General features: G+C 43.3%; 1 protein-coding gene across 4 annotated transcripts in view; it reads left to right on the top strand.

The window, feature by feature from the left end:
• Positions 1 to 19,755, top strand: part of LOC109870258 (thyroid hormone receptor alpha-like) — a 47,823-nt gene that overhangs the window by 14,094 nt on the left and 13,974 nt on the right. For 2 of the 4 annotated variants that reach the window (XM_031804685.1, XM_031804686.1), the window contains exons 2-6: positions 8,230 to 8,291; positions 9,184 to 9,222; positions 14,455 to 14,555; positions 15,093 to 15,240; positions 15,423 to 15,628. In XM_031804685.1, coding sequence (XP_031660545.1) covers positions 8,230 to 8,291; positions 9,184 to 9,222; positions 14,455 to 14,555; positions 15,093 to 15,240; positions 15,423 to 15,628 — 556 coding nt within the window. The remainder of the gene's footprint in view (positions 1 to 8,229; positions 8,292 to 9,183; positions 9,223 to 14,454; positions 14,556 to 15,092; positions 15,241 to 15,422; positions 15,629 to 19,755) is intronic. The other 2 variants (XM_031804688.1, XM_031804687.1) reach the window with 1 other exon arrangement.

The following is a 19,755-nucleotide window of genomic DNA, read 5'->3' as shown; positions in this document are numbered from 1 at the left end:
GCATCGGCATATCTGATGGCTTTTGATGAGGAAGCCAGAGCTGGGAGTGACATTTACCGTTGGCTATCACCCAATGACAACGCTATACTTGCTGCATTGTTGTTACAGCTGGACATGTTCGGTTCATCCCATAGTGGCACTCGATGGTTGATATATACATACTAGATGATTGATAGGGGGCGCCTTGTTGAAGCCACCATGCCACCATCTTGGTACTCCCCCACCATTGTAAAAAGTATTTTGCATGCTATAGAAATGCCTTTATTAATGTCTACAAACATTCCTGATAGGCTTATTCTATTACAGACACGTTCGCACATACTTTGAAATTGTATTATGTCAGCTAGACATACAAATAAAAACAATGCAGAGTTTTTTAAAAAGTAAGAAGAATTTGCTAAATAAACTAAAGGAAAAATAGTAACACAAAACAACAATGACGAGGCTATATACAAGGGATCAATGTGCAGGGGTACTGGTTACATGTAGGTAGGGATAAAGAGACTATGTATGCATAAATAATAAACAGAGAGTAGCAGCAGCGTATGTGAAGAGTGTGAAGGAATGTCAATATGCATGTGTGTGTGTGTGTGTGTGTGTTTTGGAGTGTCAGTGTAGTATGTGTGAGTGTGGGGTTAGGGTCCTGTGAGTGTACATCGAGACTGTGCAAGAGAGTCAGTGCAAAACATTTTAATAGATGAGAATAAAATAAAGGGGGGGGTCGATGTAAATAGTTCGGTGGGTGGCCATTTGATTAACAGTTCAACAGTTTAATTGCTTGGGGGTAGAAGCTGTTAAGGAGCCTTTTGGTCCCAGACTTGGCGCTCCGGTACCGCTTGCCGTGTGGTAGCAGAAAGAACAGTCTATGACTTGGGTGGATGGAGTCTGACCATTTTTAGGGCGTTTCCCTGACAACGCCTGGTATTGAGGTCCTGGATGGCAGGAAGCTCGGCCCCAGTGATGTACTGGGCCGTACCCACTACCCTCTGTAGCATCTTGTGGTCAGATGCCGAGCAGTTGCCATACCAGGCGGTGATGCAACCAGACAGGATGTTCTCGATGGTGCAGCTGTAGAACTTTTTGAGGATCTGAGGTCCCATGCAAATCTTTTCAGCCTCCTGGGGGGAAATAGTCATTGTCGAGCCCTCTTTACGATTGTCTTGGTGTGTTTGGACCATGATAGTTCGTTGGTGATGTGGACTCCAAGGAACTTGAAGCTCTCGAACCTGCTCCACTAAAGCCCCGATGATGTGAATGGTTGCATACTCGACCCTCCTTTTCCTGTAGTCCACGATTAGCTCCTTTGTCTTAACCACGTTGAGGGAGAGGTTGTTGTCTTGGCACCACACTGCCAAGTTTCTGACTTCCTCCCTATAGGCGGTCTCATCGTTGTCGGTGATCAGGCCTACCACCATTGTGCGTGGCTACGCAGTCGTGGGTGAACGGGGAGTACAGGAGGGGACTAAGTATGCACCAGGCCCACGTAGTATGCACCAGGCCCGCGTGGCTAATGTGTAGCTCTGTCAGGTTGGATGTGGAGCGTCACTGCACAGCTATTTTCAGGTCTCTCCAGAGATGTTTGATCGGGTTCAAGTCCAGCCTCTGGCTGGGCCACTCAAGGACATTCAGAGACTTGTCCCGAAGCCACTGCTGCGTTGTCTTGGCTGTGTGCTTAGGGTCGTTGTCCTGTTGGAAGGTGAACCTTTTCCCAAGTGTGAGGTCCTGAGCACTCTGGAGCAGGTTTTCATCAAGGATCTCTCCGTACTTTGCTCTGTTCATCTTTCCTTCAATCCTGACTAGTCTCCCAGTCCCTGCCACTAGAAAACATCCCCACAGCATGATACTCCCACCACCATGCATGACTGTAGGGATGGTATTGGCCAGGTGATGAGCGGTGCCTGGTTTCCTCCAGACGTGACGCTTGGCATTCAGGCCAAATAGTTCAATCTTGGTATTATCAGACCAGAGAATCTTGTTTCTCATGGTCTGAGAGTCCTTTAGCTGCCTTTTGGCAAACTCCAAGTGGGCTGTCATATGCCTTTTACTGAGGAGTGGCTTCCGTCTGGCCACTCTAGCATAAAGGCCTGATTGGTGGAGTGCTGCAGAGATGGTTGTCCGTCTAGAAGGTTCTCCCATCTCAACAGAGGAACTCTGGAGCTTTGTCAGAGTGACCACCGGGTTCTTAGTCACCTCCCTGACCAAGGCCCTTATCCCCCGACTGCTCAGTTTGGCTGGGTGGCCAGCTCTAGGAAGAGTCTTGGTGGTTCTTCCATTTAAGAATGATGGAGGCCACCAGTTTCTTGGGGACATTCAATGCTGCATAAATGTTTTGGTACTCTTCCCCAGATCTGTGCCACGACACAAATCCTGTCTCGGAGTTCTACGGACAATTCCTTCAACCTCATGGCTTGGTTTTTGCTCTGACACTGTCAACTGTGGGACCTTAAATAGAGAGGTGTGTGTCTTTCCAAATCATGTCCAATCAATTGAAGTTACCACAAGTTGTCGAAACATCTCAAGGATGATCAATGGAATATATTTGTATATATTTATTTATATATATATTTTTTTTTTACATATTTGCACAAAACATTTTTTGAAGGTTTTTTCTTTGTCATTATGGGGTATTGTGTGTAGATTGATGAGAAAAAACGCATATTTAATTAACGAGGCTGCAATGTAACAAAATGTTGAAAAAGTGAAGGGGTCTGAAAACTTTTTACCGGTCTCTCATCCTGTCATATCTAGCATGAAAGCAGTCATACATATGTATTGCAGCCCTATAAACGTGTCTACTTGTTATTGTGGCCCTTTTTGGTTGAGTGTCAAATGACCTCACGCTGTTGTAAAATAAGTCACTTTATTCCTGTTTGGGTTTGCAAAGTCGCAAATCACATGCGCTTCATTACAAGTACTGAATTTAATTTGAAGAAAAAAAATGGATTGCCCCAATTAGCCATTTCTCTATTAATAAGGGTGTTTATACATTTCGCCCTCTTCTAAAGAACCATCTCAGTCCTCTTTAACACTAGATCCGCCAAGACGGTCAATCTGACTTAATTTCAATAAAAACTTCTCCTAAATATGTGTATTTTACACTCTAGTAGTACTTTCGGACAAATTTCATAAAAGACAACAACTTTCTGAGCATGCCATCCTCAAAGCGCCATGACTGCATATTTAGTAGAATAGCCGGGCCTCGAAGAGCACCAACAGCCACCAGTCCAATAAATCCATTCAACTAGAAAAGCCTGGGCTAATTGGACCCCCCTTCGTGACAATGTAATTTGTTTGCGTTTATGAAGGTCTTAGGTAACACTAGAATACAACATGTAAATACTTAAAAGAACATAACATGGTTTATGTTACTGTAGACGATACAGTATGACTCATGATGAAGTCTCTCCTGCTCATGGGTGTTGTTCATCTGCAGCCAAATCAAGCATGTTGTAAAACACAGCAACAGGCCAGCGGCGAGTTTCTCCATCCATATCCGACTCTCGCTCACCTGCTGCCCGATACGGATCCTTTCCCAGATATGGAAAGCCGTTCACCACGAATCAGAATAATAATCATCAGAGATCTCATGATCCATTTATTCCCCGCCATCTGAGTCCGTTTTCATTCAGATCTTGTAAGCAAGGCTTACAGCATGTGAGTCCTTTTCGTTCTGGGCTTGCCATTGTAAGATATGCACGCTCTCACTGTGTAGCCTACTCCAAGTTTTATTAGCCTACTAAACTATTATACCTGCTTGGATTCAGTGGACTGATATATAGGATACACTGTTTTGCGATTTAGGAATAATTAGAATATATGGTAGAATGGCCCGAATGGCATGTTCTTCATTCACAATTGGTGATTACATAATTATGATTCGTTCGCCCCCCCCCCCCCTCTCCCATCATAATATACTTCATTTATTTAATCTTGTTGTTATATGTGTGACAATTTGTTTCGGTATAGTTTTGGTTCAGTTTCGAGGCAATTATCGAGGGGATTCTCAACTGGGCATGGCACATTCAACTATCGGAGAAGGAGCGGAAAAGGCCGAGGAAACCATTCAAATGTTATATAGACTTATTTAGGAAAAGTCTAGGACGAGGGGGACATGACTTTAAAAATGGCAGAGTAATTAGACATTTAAATTTGTTTTCAGTCATTGCGATGCGTTCTGCCTTTCTAGTACTAATATACACAATCGCAAATCAATCCATTAATATTTAATGTAGGAAGGTCATAAAAAACATGAAACAAGGCAATTTATTTCAAAAGAACAGAGTAGCATGTTTTGAGTTGTATTTATTTGTGCTTAGTTGTCAAGGCTATGGCTACGCCCTACCACAGTCAACACACATATTTTACATTAAGAATATAATGGAATATCCCAAATGGCTATTGCTGATTGTCACCAGTAGCCTACTCACATGAGGAATACATGGAAACATGGTTATTCTAGAAAAAAAGTTATATTTTAAAACAGCATCCGCGCAATTGTACAGAGTTTTGGCAAAAAAAAAGGTTAATTAGAAACCTTGGCATCTGCACTTTCAGATATGGTATATCAATCAAAATGTCGGGCCTGCATGGACCTCTGTATGATGATATGGAAGTAGCGCTATTTGGTAAGCGCCTTGCTTCTTTTGTCGATGCAGGACATCAAGTCTCTTCGTTTTCTATTCGACAATTGATACTATTGTCACCCATCATTGACTATTGTAAATGTAATCTTGTCTTTAGGCCACATCTATTACTATTATTCGTATTCGTATTAATATGTGTGTGAAATTAGTTTCGATATAGTTAAGGTGTAGTCTGAACGGGCCAGCTGGGCGGGAGACTTGTTTTACAGTCGAAAATACACTATCATCTTATTTTAGTATTTACAGTTTATGCGCTTCTGGATCAATCAAGTCATTTCGTGAACCTGAGGTTAACATAATCTTTTAACATAATAAATGCATTCGGTTATCAATGTATTATGGACTATTCATACAATTTAACTATAAACAATGGTCAGAATAACCGTCATGGCCATTCTAGTAGTTATTGAATTAAGGCGCTCTCAGTTTTAAAGTGAACTTTGGCGTTAAAAAAAGGTAAATAACTGAGCTCTCTTTCTATTCACACTGCCATTGCCTTTCAATGAGGACTCAAATCTTTTGCCAGTTCACTACACCCATTTTGTGGCCCGAGTCCTCTTTGCATTCATATCGCTATGTTTAGAAAGGAACCACAATCTTTTTCCTACATTCCCTCAATACACTCTGGATTTTTACAAAGCGCAGAACGTGTTATCGGACACCTAGATATGCCTACTTACATTTTGGAAGCTAATAGATTGCATTTCGTTAAAATATGAGATGATAATTGTAATCGAATGATACCAATAATATATACGTGTTAATAGTAACAAATAAACAACAGCAGAATAACTGCCAATTAAATAGTGCTGTAATTGACAATTGTACACCCAATGTAGGCTACTGCTCCTTTAAAAGCTATCATTTATTTTATACCCTATGTTGTGATTCTCACCAAATATGTTGTCTCCTCACACTATTCAAACCCCACTTTCGAATAAACAGTTTATGAAGCTCTCGTATGTATCACATATTGCAAACAAATAACCTGACTAAAAACTCCACACAAATTGTGGGATTTCTGTGCATCCTCGCATTGGCAGCGGTGCAAAGTGCTTAATACTTTAAAAGTACCGCTTAAGTAGTTGCTTTCGGTATCTGTACTTTAGCATTTCTATTTTTGAAAACTTTTGCTTTTATTCCACTACATTCCTAAAGAATATTCTGTAATTTTTTTACATTTTCCCTGACACTCAAAAGTACTCGTTACACTTTGATTACTTAGCAAGACAGGAAAATGGTCACAATTTCATTTTAATGATGGAAATTTGAATGCAGAGATACAGAGGTCCTGAGGCCCATTGTTGTGCCATTCATCCGCTGCAATCAACTCATGTTTCAACATGATGCACGGCCCGATGTCGCTAAGATCTGTACATAATTCTGGAAGCTGAAAATGTCCCAGTTCTTCCATGGCCTGCATACTCACCAGACATGTCACCCATTGAGCATGTTTTGGATGCTCTGGTCGACGTGTACGACAGTTTTCCAGTTCCCGCCAATATCCAGCAACTTCGCAAGGCCATTGAAGAGGAGTGGGACAACAATCCTCAGGCCACAATCAACAGCCTGATCAACTCTATGTGAAGGAGATGTGTCGCCTTGCATGAGTCAAATGCTCGTCTTCTTCGTCGTCGTCGTCGTCCCCCTTGACACTGACTTGTTTTCTAATCTATGCCCGTACTTTTTTTCTTAAGGTATCTGTGACCAACAGGTGCATATCCTTATTCCCAACCATGTGAAATCCATAGATTATGGCCTAATGAATTTATTTCACTTGACTGATTTCCTTGTATGAACTGTAACTCTGTTAAATCGTATAAATTGTTGCATGTTGCATTTATAATTTTGTGTAGTGTATATTTTAAACCAAACACTTTTAGACTTTTACTCAAGTAGTATTTTGCGTTGAGACTTTCACTTCTACCTGAGTTATTTTCTAACGTATCTTTACTTTTACTCAAGTATGACAATTTAGTACTTTTTTCCCACCACTGTCAATTGGTGCCTAGAAGAGAGAAGATAACGATGTGCAGATTCACCCGAAAGAAACGTGTGCTGTTTTGGATAGTGATCAAGTATGCACAGAAATTCCCAAATTTGTGTGGAGTTTTTAGTCAGGTTATTTGTTTGCAATATGTGATATATACGAGAGCTTCATAAACGGTTTATTCGATAGTGGGGTTTGAATAGTGTGAGAAGACAACATATTTGGTGGTGAGAATCACAACCTAGGGTACAAAATAATTTCTAGCTCTTAAAGGGGCAGTAGCCTACATTGGGTGTACATTTTACAATTATATCATTATTGCATCTGCATTTATTATCCTGTTATTTATTTTGTTACCAATAATATATACATGTTAATAGTATATTTTGATTACAATTATCATATCATCTTTTAACCACAAAATGGGTGAAGTGAACTGGCAAAAAGTGTTGAGTCCTCATTCAAAGGCAAGGACAGTGTAATAAAAAGACAACAGAGTTATTTTGCAATTATTTTTTTGACTGAGATCGGTTCTGTTAAAGGGGACTATATGTGAAAACACACTAAGACTCGATTTGGTTCACTGTGGCACCGACATTACTGTAATTGAAAACAACTCAGTCGGTAATGCAACAAGAAGGCATACACACAGGGTCAGACACAGTTGGCATTTCAGCCCAATTAGGGAGTCAATGAAACAGCCACTTAAGTCCTTAGGATTTCCCTCACAACAATGGATCGCTATTTACTGAGAACGGAGAGGGGGAGTTAGACCAGACAAACTAGTGTCCAAATTCACTTTAGTAAACTATATTATGTTTTATTAAAACATGTTTTAAAAGGAGTGGCATTTAGCCTAGTGGTTAGAGCGTTGGGCCAGTAACTGAAATGTTGATAGATCGAATCCTCGAGCTGACAAGGTAAAAATCTGTCATTCCGCCCCTGAACAAGGCAGTTAACCCACTATTCCTAGGCCATCATTGTAAATAAGAATACTTTCCTAAATAACTATAGGATAAATAAAATATGGTGAGATATGCTGAAGTGCTCAGGAGAGTCTGGATGGTTGCAGAGGTGGGACCCTTGGAAGTCTACTAGTGTTGACATCTGATAGATCCTACAGCATGACTTGTTAGTGCACTCTCTTCTGGGCTGTGTGCTTCCAGAGCTCCCTAAGGAGCTCACAGTCTCCTCAATTCTCCTGTTGCAGAGCTATGTTCAGATGTGTGTGTGCGCATAGGTGTGTTTTTGTATGCGTGTGAGTGTTGCCAACTGTCTACTTGTGTGTGTGTGCGCGTATGTGTGTTTTGGCGTCGTTGTATGTGTGTGTGTTGTTGTTGTTGTTCTTGCCTTCCCCTCTAATGTAAATTGAAGTGGCAGGGCAGCCATTTTCCCGACCACAGACACTTAGCGCGAGCACTGCTACAGTCCTGCAAAAGACTCCCGCAGGAGAACTGTCAGGAGAAGACATGTCCTTCACGCCGCCTGTGTTTTTGAATTCCCGTGTGTCCTATTGTACGTAGACTCTAATGTCTCTCTCCTCTCTCTCTCTCTCCCCCCGTCTCCAACTATCTTTTATTCTCTCCTTCTCTACAGGTGGATCGATGGCCCGAAAAGGAAAAGAAAGAACAGTTCATGTTCTGTGAAGAGCATGTCTGGTAGGTACAGTTACGGTAGATTTACAGCCGTTTGCACACAAGAACACTATGCTCACAATGTGGGTTTGATTGAATTCCAGCCTTAGACTCTTCAACTCTGGAAAGAAAAACTCAAACCTGCATTGTGTTCCCAACCTGTCACCTGGGTTGTACGGTGTGTGCTTGTGTGGAAGACCCAGAAGCCTCAGCTCATAAATCACTGCCACCTTCTTTACATTTTAGTCTGTGTTTATCACCAAAGAGAAGGGGGGGGAAAGGGATCTCTTTCAATGGGAGGCTGTCACTCTGCTCTCGTTCTTCACGCGGCAGAATACACTGACTGACAGCTTGGAAGTTGAGGGGCGGAGGGTGAAGAGAAAGGAAAACAACTTTGAGGAATTTGCAGGACGCTACACGTCGCCTCTGCCGAGATGCCATAAAACCTCTGTGTTTGTCATCTCCTGAACACGCCCAGGCAGACAGACCAATGAGGAAGCCTGTAGGCCCCCAAAACCTAGCATGCTCTCTGGCAGCTAGACCTGAATCATGTGACCCTCCACGGTCCATCTCAGCTGGGAAACTATGACAATATGTCTGAGCCGGGCTTTGAGGGGTGGTGGGGCATAGTGCAGGTCCTTATTATCTAAGTGTTATAAGTTATGGCATTGGCACATGGCGTGGCACAGAAGGAAGGAAATGGGTTTCTTAAAAAAATATTTTGGGGGAAGAAGTTGTTTGTTACCAAAACCGAGTAGAGGTTTAACGGTTGCCTAAAATAAACAATATGTCATTTTGCTTGAAATTGATTTTCTATCTAGATTAAGTGTAGTATTTTTCTATGAAGAAAGCATTGCCCCTTCCATTTTGTATTCGGTGAAAATAGATTCAAATGTGACTTTTCTTTTCTAAACAGAAATGAATGGATACGGACAGACTGGGTCAGAGAGTACAGGTCAGTTACATACATCCTTTTGGGTCGGAGCATATCGAATTGGAATTTGAATAGATGGGACAGTACATCAATTGAGATATTGGAGTAGGGGTGACTATAGCAGTGGGTGTGGGCTGCAGCGGCACTATTGAGTTTGGGCTCGGGTTTCTAACAAAACCACACAGACTGGCTTGGGACCAGCCTGAGACTGAGACTGGGCGTCCCTACCCTGCCTTACCCTGTCTTTCCCTGCCTTCTCCCTGTCAAGTGTCCACTCCTTCGCCTCTGTTTTTCTGCCATAAGGGGAGGGCCAGACTGACACTAGTAAGACTGTACTCAGTGTGGGCCAGACATAAACACACACGCCAAAACACCCACACGTTTACTCCCTTTTTACTCTCTCTCTCTCTAAGGATAGTACACACACGTGTGCATACAGTGGTACACCCTCACATTCGTGCACACACACACACACACACACACACACACACACACACACACACACACACACACACACACACACACACACACACACACACACACACACACACACACACACACACACACACACACACACACACAGCAATGCAGAGAGAGGAGCCTACACAGACATTACATCTTGGCTCCCTAAGCTGCGTCCAAGGATCTGCTATTGGCAGTGTGTGTGTTTGTGTAATGCGCAGCGTACCATTTCGTCTCTCCTACCCTCGTATCACAGCTATATATTTTATTAAACGGCGGGCTGGAGGCCGTTTCCTGTTTCTACGCACTCCCCCACTAAATCCCAATGTTCTGTATGGAAATAGTACAGGTTTACCTTTTTCCTGAGGTGGCTTGAGAAGGGGAAGACTAGAAGAGCACTGGCCTGAAGGAGGAAGGATAAAGAGAGAAAGGGAGGAGGTAGAGAGAGAAGCTGTCTGGTGGGTGTTTTTGTCTTGTACCCGAGGGCGAGTCATACTTGATTGCCTTAGAGTGTCTCTCACACTGAAGGGTGCTTGTTGGAGTCTCTCTCTGCCAATGTACCATTTCTCAAGTGAGGAGATGTATTTAAGGACTTACACCTTCATTACATGCCAGGAAAAGAAAGACAGTACCCGAATTGGTTAACCTCCTCACTCTCAGGCGAACACAGAGACACACACATGCATGCGCGAGTGCACACAAACACACATTGTCACACTGTCGTTTCCTCTAGTGGTTTGTATCCTGACTCTCATGTGATGGGGTCCTCAGGCCAAGATCTTAGGATAAGATCATGAGTTTTTGTTTGACTGTGTTCTATTGTATGTCTGCTTACGCCAGGGTTGGGCTCAATTCCATTTCAATGCCGATCAATTCAGAAAGTAAACCCAATTCCGTGTACTTCCTGAATTGTCTGAAATTGAAATGGAATTGACCCCAACCCTGTTTCATACTTTAAATGTATTTGGAGAGACAAGTAACTGCCAAAATAAAAGAAACACCAACATAGTGTTACTCAACCCTCTGTTACTCAATAGAAACGCAAGCATACAAGGCCTTCCCTCGTCCCTCCCTTTGGCAAATCAGATTACGACTCTATACTCCTGCTTCCTCTTTACAGACAGAAGCTCAAACAGGAAGTACCCATGATGCGCTCCGTAGAAAAAATGGTCAGACGAAGCCGAGGCTGTGCTTGCAGGAATGCTTTGCTAGCGCTGACTGGAATATTTTACCGGACGATTAGCGTCGACGAGTTAACCACATCAGGAAATGCATCGCAGACATCGTCCCCACAGTGAAGGTTCGCTGCTTCCTCAATCAAAAGCCCTGGATTAACTCTGAGATGTGCGGTAAGCTAAAGGACAGAATTACCGCTCACAGAGCAAACGCATCCAACCCCAGGGCTATGGCTGAGGACACGAACATGTACAAAAAGTCAGACTACGACCTCCACAGAGCAGTCAAACAGGAAAAAAGACAATATTGGAACAAGGTGGAAACCTATTATACCGGCGCCTAAGCTTGACACATGTGGCAGGGGCTACAGTACATTACAGACTACAAAGGAAGCCTGATCTGCCCAACGATGCCTCTCTACCAGATGAACTCAATGCCTTGTATGCGTGCATTGACAAAAAAAAAAACACAGAGCCCTGAATGAGGGCCCCCGCTAATCCGGAGGACCGGGTGATCTCTCTCTCCGTGGCTGACGCACGTTTTTTTAATGGGTAAAGACTCGTAAGGCTGATCGGCTAGACACTATTCCAGGGAGTGTCCTCAGAGTATGCCAGACGAACTGGCAGGTATCTTCACAGACATTTTTAACCTCTCCTTCACCCAGTCTGTAATCCCCACATGTTTCAAACTGACTACCATCATTCCTGTTCCCAAAAACTCTTAAGTCATCCTGCCACAATGACCACCACTCTGTAGCACACGTCTGTGATAATGAAGTGCTTTGAAAGGCTGGTTATGGCACACATCAACTCCATCATCCCGGACACCCTGAACCCACTCCAATTTGCATACCGCCCCAACAGATCTCAATTGCACTCCACGCTCCCAATTAGAAAAGAGGAATACCTGCGTGAGGATTCTGTTCATTGACTACAACTCAGCATTCAACACCAAAGTGCCCTCCAAGCTCGGGACCCTGAGACTGAACACTCCCCTCTGCGACTGGATCATGGACTTCATGACGGGCCGACCCCAGGTGGTAAAAGTAGGCAACAACAGCTCCGCCACGTTAACCCTCAATACGGGGGCCCCCCAGGGGTGTGTGCTTAGCCCCCTCCTGTACTCCCTGTTTGACACATGGCATGGCACCCTCAACATTCTTTGTCTGAATAACCCATGAAGGAAATGGGTTTCTTAAAAACAATTATGCGAGAAGTGGTTCGTTACCAAAACTGAGTCAAGGTTTAGCTGTTGCCTAAAATAAACAGCATGTCATTTTGCCTTACATTTAGATGAAATAAAGTCTTTCAAAATACATTTATCTAGATTAAGTGTAGTACTTTCCTATGAAGAAAGCATTGCCCTTTCCATTTTGTATTCGGTGAAAATAGATTTAAATGTGACTTGTCTTTTCTAAACAGAAATTAATTAATACGGACAGACTGGGTCAGAGAGTACATTTCAGTTACATACAGCCTTTTGGGTCAGAGCATACACACACACACACACACACACACACACACACACACACACACACACACACACACACACACACACACACACACACACACACACACACACACACACACACACACACACACACACACACACACGCGTGGACACCCCTTCAGATTAGTGGATTAGGATATTTCAGCCACTCCCGTTGCTAATAGGTGTATAAAATTGAGCACACAGCCATTCAATCTCCATAGATAAACATTGACAGGCTCTGTCATAAGTGCTGTTCGGCGGATGCCAGGAGAACGCTACCTGCCTAAAATGCATAGTGCCTACTGTAAAGTTTGGTCGAGGAGGAATACAAGTCTGGGGCTGTTTTGGTTCGGTCTAGGTCCCTTAGTTCCAGTAAAGGGAAATCTAAGACATAGGAGCTGATCGTGGACGACAGGAAACAGAGGGCCGAGCACACCCTCATTCACATCATTGGGGCTGTAGTGGAGCGGGTCGAGAGCTTCAAGTTCCTCGGTGTCCACATCGCTAAGGATTTGGAATGGTCCAATCATAAAACCATAACATTTCTAAACAAGACTGCTAAATTAGCTAATCAAGTGGCTACCCGGACTTCCTTCATTTCTCCTTTTTTTGCACAAACTCTGTTGCACTGACGCTATGCACACACACTGATCTCTACTCACAAATACAGTTGAAGTCGGAAGTTTACACACCTTAGCCAAATACATTTAAACTTAGTTTTTCACAATTCCTGACATTTAATCCTAGTAAAAATTACATCTTAGGTCAGTTAGGATCACCACTTTATTTTAAGAATGGGAAATGTCAGAATAATAGTAGAGAGTGATTTATTTCAGCTTTTATTTCTTTCATCACATTCGCAGTGGGCCAGAAGTTTACATTCTCAATTAGTATTTGGTAGCATTGCCTTTAAATTGTTTAACTTGGGTCAAACGTGTTGGGTAGCCTTCCACAAGCTTCCCACAATAAGTTGGGTGAATTTCGGCCCATTCCTCCTGACAGAGCTGGTGTAACTGAGTCAGGTTTGTAGGCCTCCCTGCTCGCACACACGTTTTCAGTTCTGCCCACAAAGAACAGCTTCAATGCACCTTGGCGTATATTCTAGAAGTGTCTGGAACTCGATGCGACACCATTCTTGTTTTTTTGTTTGTTGGTATTTTGGGTATCGATTAGGATCCCCATTAGCCTCTGTAAAAGCATCAGCTACTCTTCCTGGGGTCCACATGAAACATGACATAATACTGTACATAGTACAGAACGTTATTAGTCAAGGACTGAACTACATCAATTTAAAACGTCACACAGAGTACATACACACAATATCTAGGTCTAATTCATAATACAGTGCCAATTACAATACACTATATATAAAATGGCTGTCTCTTCACAGTCCCCTTTGTGCAGTAAGGTGTTCTTTTATCGTTTTTTTTTTATTGCTAGCTTGAGTTATATGCGGGGGCACAGAGTTCCATGTAGCCATGGCTCTATCTAATACTGCGCGTTTCCCAGCCTCTGTTCTGGACCTGGGGACTGTGAAGAGACCTCTGGTTGCATGTCTTGTACTGATGAGTGTCCTAAATGTGCGGCAATTGCTTGGACAGACAGTTTGGTACCTGCAACAGATCAAAACTTCGCACAATGACCAATAGTGATGTAGTCGATCTCTCCTCAACTTTGATGTCGGGGGAAAACGCGGTGTTCAATTGGGTTGAGATCTGGTGACTAACACATACACACACACGCCCTTTAACCCCCCCCCTATGCCCTTTTAAGACCCTTCTTTCAAAGTCGCTAAGATCTCTTCTTCTAGCCATGGTAGCCACAATAATGGGCAGCAGAGCTTTTTTATACATGACCTTCAACATGATGGGTTGTTGATTGCTTAATTAACTCAGGAACCACACCTGTGTGGAAGCACTTTGTAGCCCTCATTTACTCAAGGGTTTCCATTATTTTGGCAATTACCTGTATCTATTACGGCTATCTTGAAACCTCTGAGGTCCGAATACTGACTATCTTTAAAGCATCAGTACTGCGTGGCAATAGTGTGAACTTCAGGTCTTGTCCTCATACTCACTCCTTCTCATCCCACTCTCCTTCTCCACCTCTCTCTGTGTGCTGCAGGGTACATCCCCAGCTACCTGGAGAAGGATGAACCGTGCGTGGTGTGTGGAGACAAGGCCACTGGCTACCACTACCGCTGCATCACCTGTGAGGGCTGCAAGGTGAGACACACAGGGCCACATGCACACGCTACAGAGCACAACTTTTGAATGGAGACTGCACTGTTTAGGTTAGGACAAGGCCAGGAAAAACAAAGATCGGATGGGGTTCATCTCAACATCAACCATAAATAAATAAGGATATTCACATGCATTCAATTCAGGACACACACACACACACACACACACACAGCATGACAGCTTCCTCAATATTTACAGTATGTCATATCTATGTCAGTTCTGTCATCCTCACTCTAGTCCAAGGGACTCTGACTGACTCTCTCTCTGTCTCTCTCCTCCACCACTTCAACTCTGCTTCATGGTCTGTCTGCCACCCCTGTCAAATCCTCTCGCACACACACACACACACACACACACACACACACACACACACACACACACACACACACACACACACACACACACACACACACACACACACACACACACACACACACACACCCTCTGGCATCTTCTTTCTTCCCTCTTCCCTTTCTGTTCCTCTATTGTTTTTCTTCACCCTCTCGCTCTCTCTCCCAGGGTTTCTTTCGGCGGACAATTCAGAAGAACCTCCACCCCGCCTACTCCTGTAAGTACGATGGCTGCTGCATCATCGACAAGATCACCCGCAACCAGTGCCAGCTGTGCCGCTTCAAGAAGTGCATCGCAGTGGGCATGGCCATGGACCGTGAGTGTCTCTCTCGCACTCACATGCATGCATGCACACACACCGTGTCGTGCACAATGTCATTTATCCTACACATTTACAAACATTTTACAAGTCACACGGATGCCCTCAGTCGTGACTCCTTGATGTAACTGAAATACATTTTCTATCTCCCTTTTTTGTTCCTCCTTTCTCTCTCTCAGTCGTCCTGGATGACTCTAAGCGGGTGGCCAAGCGGCGTCTGATCGAGGAGAACCGGGAGAAGAGGAAGAAGGAGGAGATGGTGAAGACTCTGCAGAACCGGCCGGAGCCCACCGGCTCAGAGTGGGAGCTGATCCGCATGCTGACCGAGGCCCACCGCCACACCAATGCACAGGGCTCCCACTGGAAACAGAAACGCAAGTTCCTGGTAAGAGGATGAAGGAGAGGATGGCTGCCAGACTGTGAGATGTTTTAATGACAAAGACAAGCAGAGACATAACAGGTGTTGAAGCAAGGAGACATGACCAGGCCCCCCCGGGACAAAACTCTAGTACAAATCTAAAGTAGATTTTCTCAAAGCCTTACTTCCTTGTTAATCTCTGTTTATACCTGGTTTTGCATCACAATCTGCCTTACAATAATTGGTTACAGTAATCAAATTCAACATGTCACAACAGCTTGATTGTAGAGTTTCAATAAACTGGTAGACCAGATATGGCTAAGCTTCCAGGTGACGAACTTACAACAGTGTTGTAGACATGAGACCACAGCTACATGTAGCTTGTCAGCGTCTGAAGTGTACAACAGGGCCTTCTCTCTCGACCTTGGGAGGAAACTCCTCCATGACTTAGACTCGATGGATTTTTACAAAAGATTGAATACGTTTCCCCATATGTCCCCATATTCTATGATAAGTATTTTGTTTTTCAAAGGCCCGTTGGACATCACTGCTCATTGTCCATTTGAGCTTACAAACGAAAAACACAGAGAAATATTTGTAGCCTGTATGTTGAGAATGCCAAATCACTGTGGATTCCGAAAGTATTCATACCTCTTATTCCACATTTAGTTGTGTTACAGCCCAAATTCTAATTGGATTCAATTGAACTTTTTTCCCCCTCACCCATCTACACACAATACCCCATAATGACAAAAGAGAAAACATTTAGAAATATTTGCTAATTCATTGAACATAAAATGTAGAAATATCTCATTTACATAAGTATTCACACCCCTGAGTCAATACTTTGTAGAAGCACCTTTGGTAGCGATTACAGTTGTGAATCTTTCGGGGCGGCAGGTAGCCTAGTGGTCAAAACTGTAACTCAGCCCCTGAGGAACATTTATTGTCTTCTTGGTAAGCAACTCTAGTGTAGATTTGGTCTGTGTTTTAGGTTATTTTTCTGCCGAAAGGTGAATTAATCTTCAAGTGTCTGGTGAAAAGCAGACTGAACCTGGTTTTCCTCTAGGATTTTGCCTGTGCTTAGCTCCATTCCATTTGTTTTTTATCCTGAAAAACTCCCCAGCCCTTAACGATTACAAGCATATCCATAACATGATGCAGCCACCACTATGCTTGAAAATATGGAGAGTGGTACTCAGTAATGTGCTGTATTGGATTTGCCCCAAACAGAACACTTTGCATTCAGGACAAAAAGTGAATTGCTTTGCCATATTTTTTGCAGTATTACTGTAATGCCTTGTTGCAAACAGGATGCATGTTTGGAAATATTTTAATTCTATACGGCTGTCCTTTTCACTCTGTCAATTAGGTTAGTATTGTGGATTAACTTGAAAGTTGTTCATTCATCCTCAGTTTTCTCCTATCACAGCCATTAAACTCTAACTGTTTTACAGTCACCATTGGCCTCATGGTGAAATCCCTGAGCGATTTCCTTCCTCACCGGCAACTGAGTTAAGAAGGACGTCTTTATATTTGTAGTGTTTTTGTCTATTGATACATCATCCCAAGTGTAATTAATAACGTCACCATGCTCAAAGGGATATTCAATGTGACTTGTTAAGCAAAGTTTACTCCTGAACTTATTTAGACTTGCCATAATAAAAGGGGTTGAATACTTATTTTCATTTTTTATTCATTAGTAAAAAACTCTAAAACATAATTCCACTTTCACATTATGGGGTATTGTGTGTAGGCCAGTGGGAAAAAATCTAAATGTAATCCTTTTTAAATTCAGGCTGTAACACAACAAAATATGGAAAAGTCAAGGGGTATGAATACTTTCTGAATGGTTTAAATGTGTCTATTGCAAATCACTTTGACCTGGCCTGTATGTATAAGCCTTTATTACATTCAATGCCAGCGGGGGCACCAAACTCTGACCTATGACTTTTCTAGACCCTTCAAGGACGACCAACGTTCGTCTCGCCCCCACTAGGGCTGATAATGTTGCCAGCTTCTGATTGACTGGCTGGCTGGTTCCCTAAGTGTTTGTTTGGTTCTCAGTTTTGCTGGCTGGCTGTCAATTTTAGGCTCATTTGTGATAAATTGGGCTTCTGCACTTAATAATTACACTAAATAGTCCCATTAGCATTTACGTTGAGTGCCGTCCATCATCTCGACTGGCAATCAGCAATTACTTACAACTCCCCACAGTAAAATTATTGCTACAGCCCCTGTCACACAAGCCTAAATTGTCTATAAGGTCTCTGGTCTAGGCTATACACTAAGGTTTCTATATGTTTTAAAGGTTACATTGGTTAAGGTATTTATAGAAGTTTTAAAAGGAACTCATGGTTTTCTTCTGGCACAAGTTGAAAGGCATTATTTTCTATATTGGCTGGTATAAGTTGCAGCTTTCTCAAATCCAAAGTTTGATTTTGGGTTGTCAGTACTTTCACACACCTCGTAATGGTGAGGGCACATTGAATGTGGCTTTGCGGGTGAACATTCTGTGGTATGGATGATTCTCTCTCTATTTAGAGCCGTTCTGGGTGAATTGGGGCCTTACAACTGGTGTGCACATATGGGTATATGAGAGCGGTATTGTATCATGTGTGTGTGAGAGTGAGTGAGTGAGCCCCATTAGCTGACGCCATAAAGCTAGCTAATCTTTCTGGGGTCCAACACCAATTAACAAGACATTACAAACAACCACGAATCAAGACTTCAAACATTCAACAAGTAGACAATACAGACAATTAAAATTCCTGACAGAAAAACAGAAAGTGTGAGAAAATATGGAAGTGTATGTTTTTGTGTGTTCAAACCACATGTCCCATTTCCTCCTCATACCACACCACTTGTTGAACACAGTTGCCTTGCAATTCTTACCACACCTGCCATTCACGGTGAGCCTCGGAAACCCCCACCAGGATCACCCCCATTTCCTCTCATCTTCCTCCCAGGTAGATCACCTGTTCATGGGGAGGTTGCTAATAAAGAACCCTGCTTCTTGCCAAGGCTTAGTGTCAGCCATGCTGTGAGTGAGTGAAGTGCCCAGCTCATAGCTCAGCACCTGCTAGGCCTAATCCCTAGCTACAACCTCCTGCCGCTGTGTGCCCAGAGCCACCTGGCTCATGAATAGCACATCAGATCAATAGGACTACCAGTACTACCACAGGGTATCCTGACAGGGCTAGTCCAGACAACATGGGGTAGCCTAGTGGTTAGAGCATTGGCCTAGTAACTGAAAGGTTGCAAGATCGAATCCCTGAGCTGACAAGGTAAAAATCTGCCGTTCTGCCCCTGAACAAGGCAGTTAACCCACTGTTCCTAGGCCGTCATTGAATTTGTTCTTAACCGACTTGCCTAGTTAAATAAAGGTAAAATGGAAACTAGGGTTATAGGGCTGTGGTGGTCATGACATTTTTTCAGCTGGGGATTGTCAAGCAAATAACTGCCGGTCTCACGGTAATTGACCGTTAATTAACATCAACACATTTAGCACATTTAGCATCTCCACAACAAATTCCTATTTACAAGCTTCATGCTCTTGGAATCAAATGAAAGGTCCAGTCCACTGCATCTCCCTCCTAGACCAAGACCATCCAAGACCCCCCCCCCCCAGTTCCCATAGAGCTGTACCCCCCCCCATAGTCGAAAAACCTCCCCCGCCACTCCCTCCCCATCTCCACTGCCCCCCCCCCCAAGTCGCTGTCCCCCTCCAACCCAACCAAAACAACCACCCACCCAATGTGCCAACAACCAACAAAAGAAACAAAAGAGAAATAAGGAAAACAATGCAAAAACAAAAGGCATCAAGGACAGCAAAAAACTCATCAGCAAGGCCAACTACATGCATTTGAGTGCATGTGTGACACTATTGACATGTGTGCGTGTGCGTTTTAAAGCGAGTGTGTGTGTGTGTGTGTATGCAGGTATACACCCTTGCAAGCACCTGCACGGCATCAGCCTCAGGCAAACAGGCATGGGATGTAACAGCGCAGTGTCAACCCTCAGTGTCATTCAAACGTACTTTCTTAAAAACGTTCATCTTTGACCGTCATTCTACTCCACTCCCACTTGTCTCCAGTTCCACATCCCAACGCTCAGTTTCCCTCAGCCTATCCCACCTATAATGCCTTTTGCTA

Source organism: Oncorhynchus kisutch, linkage group LG25, assembly GCF_002021735.2.
Source record: "Oncorhynchus kisutch isolate 150728-3 linkage group LG25, Okis_V2, whole genome shotgun sequence".
Classification (NCBI taxonomy): Eukaryota; Metazoa; Chordata; class Actinopteri; order Salmoniformes; family Salmonidae; genus Oncorhynchus; species Oncorhynchus kisutch.
Note: the sequence above shows the minus strand (reverse complement) of the source record. Positions and strands in the feature narration are given on the sequence as shown.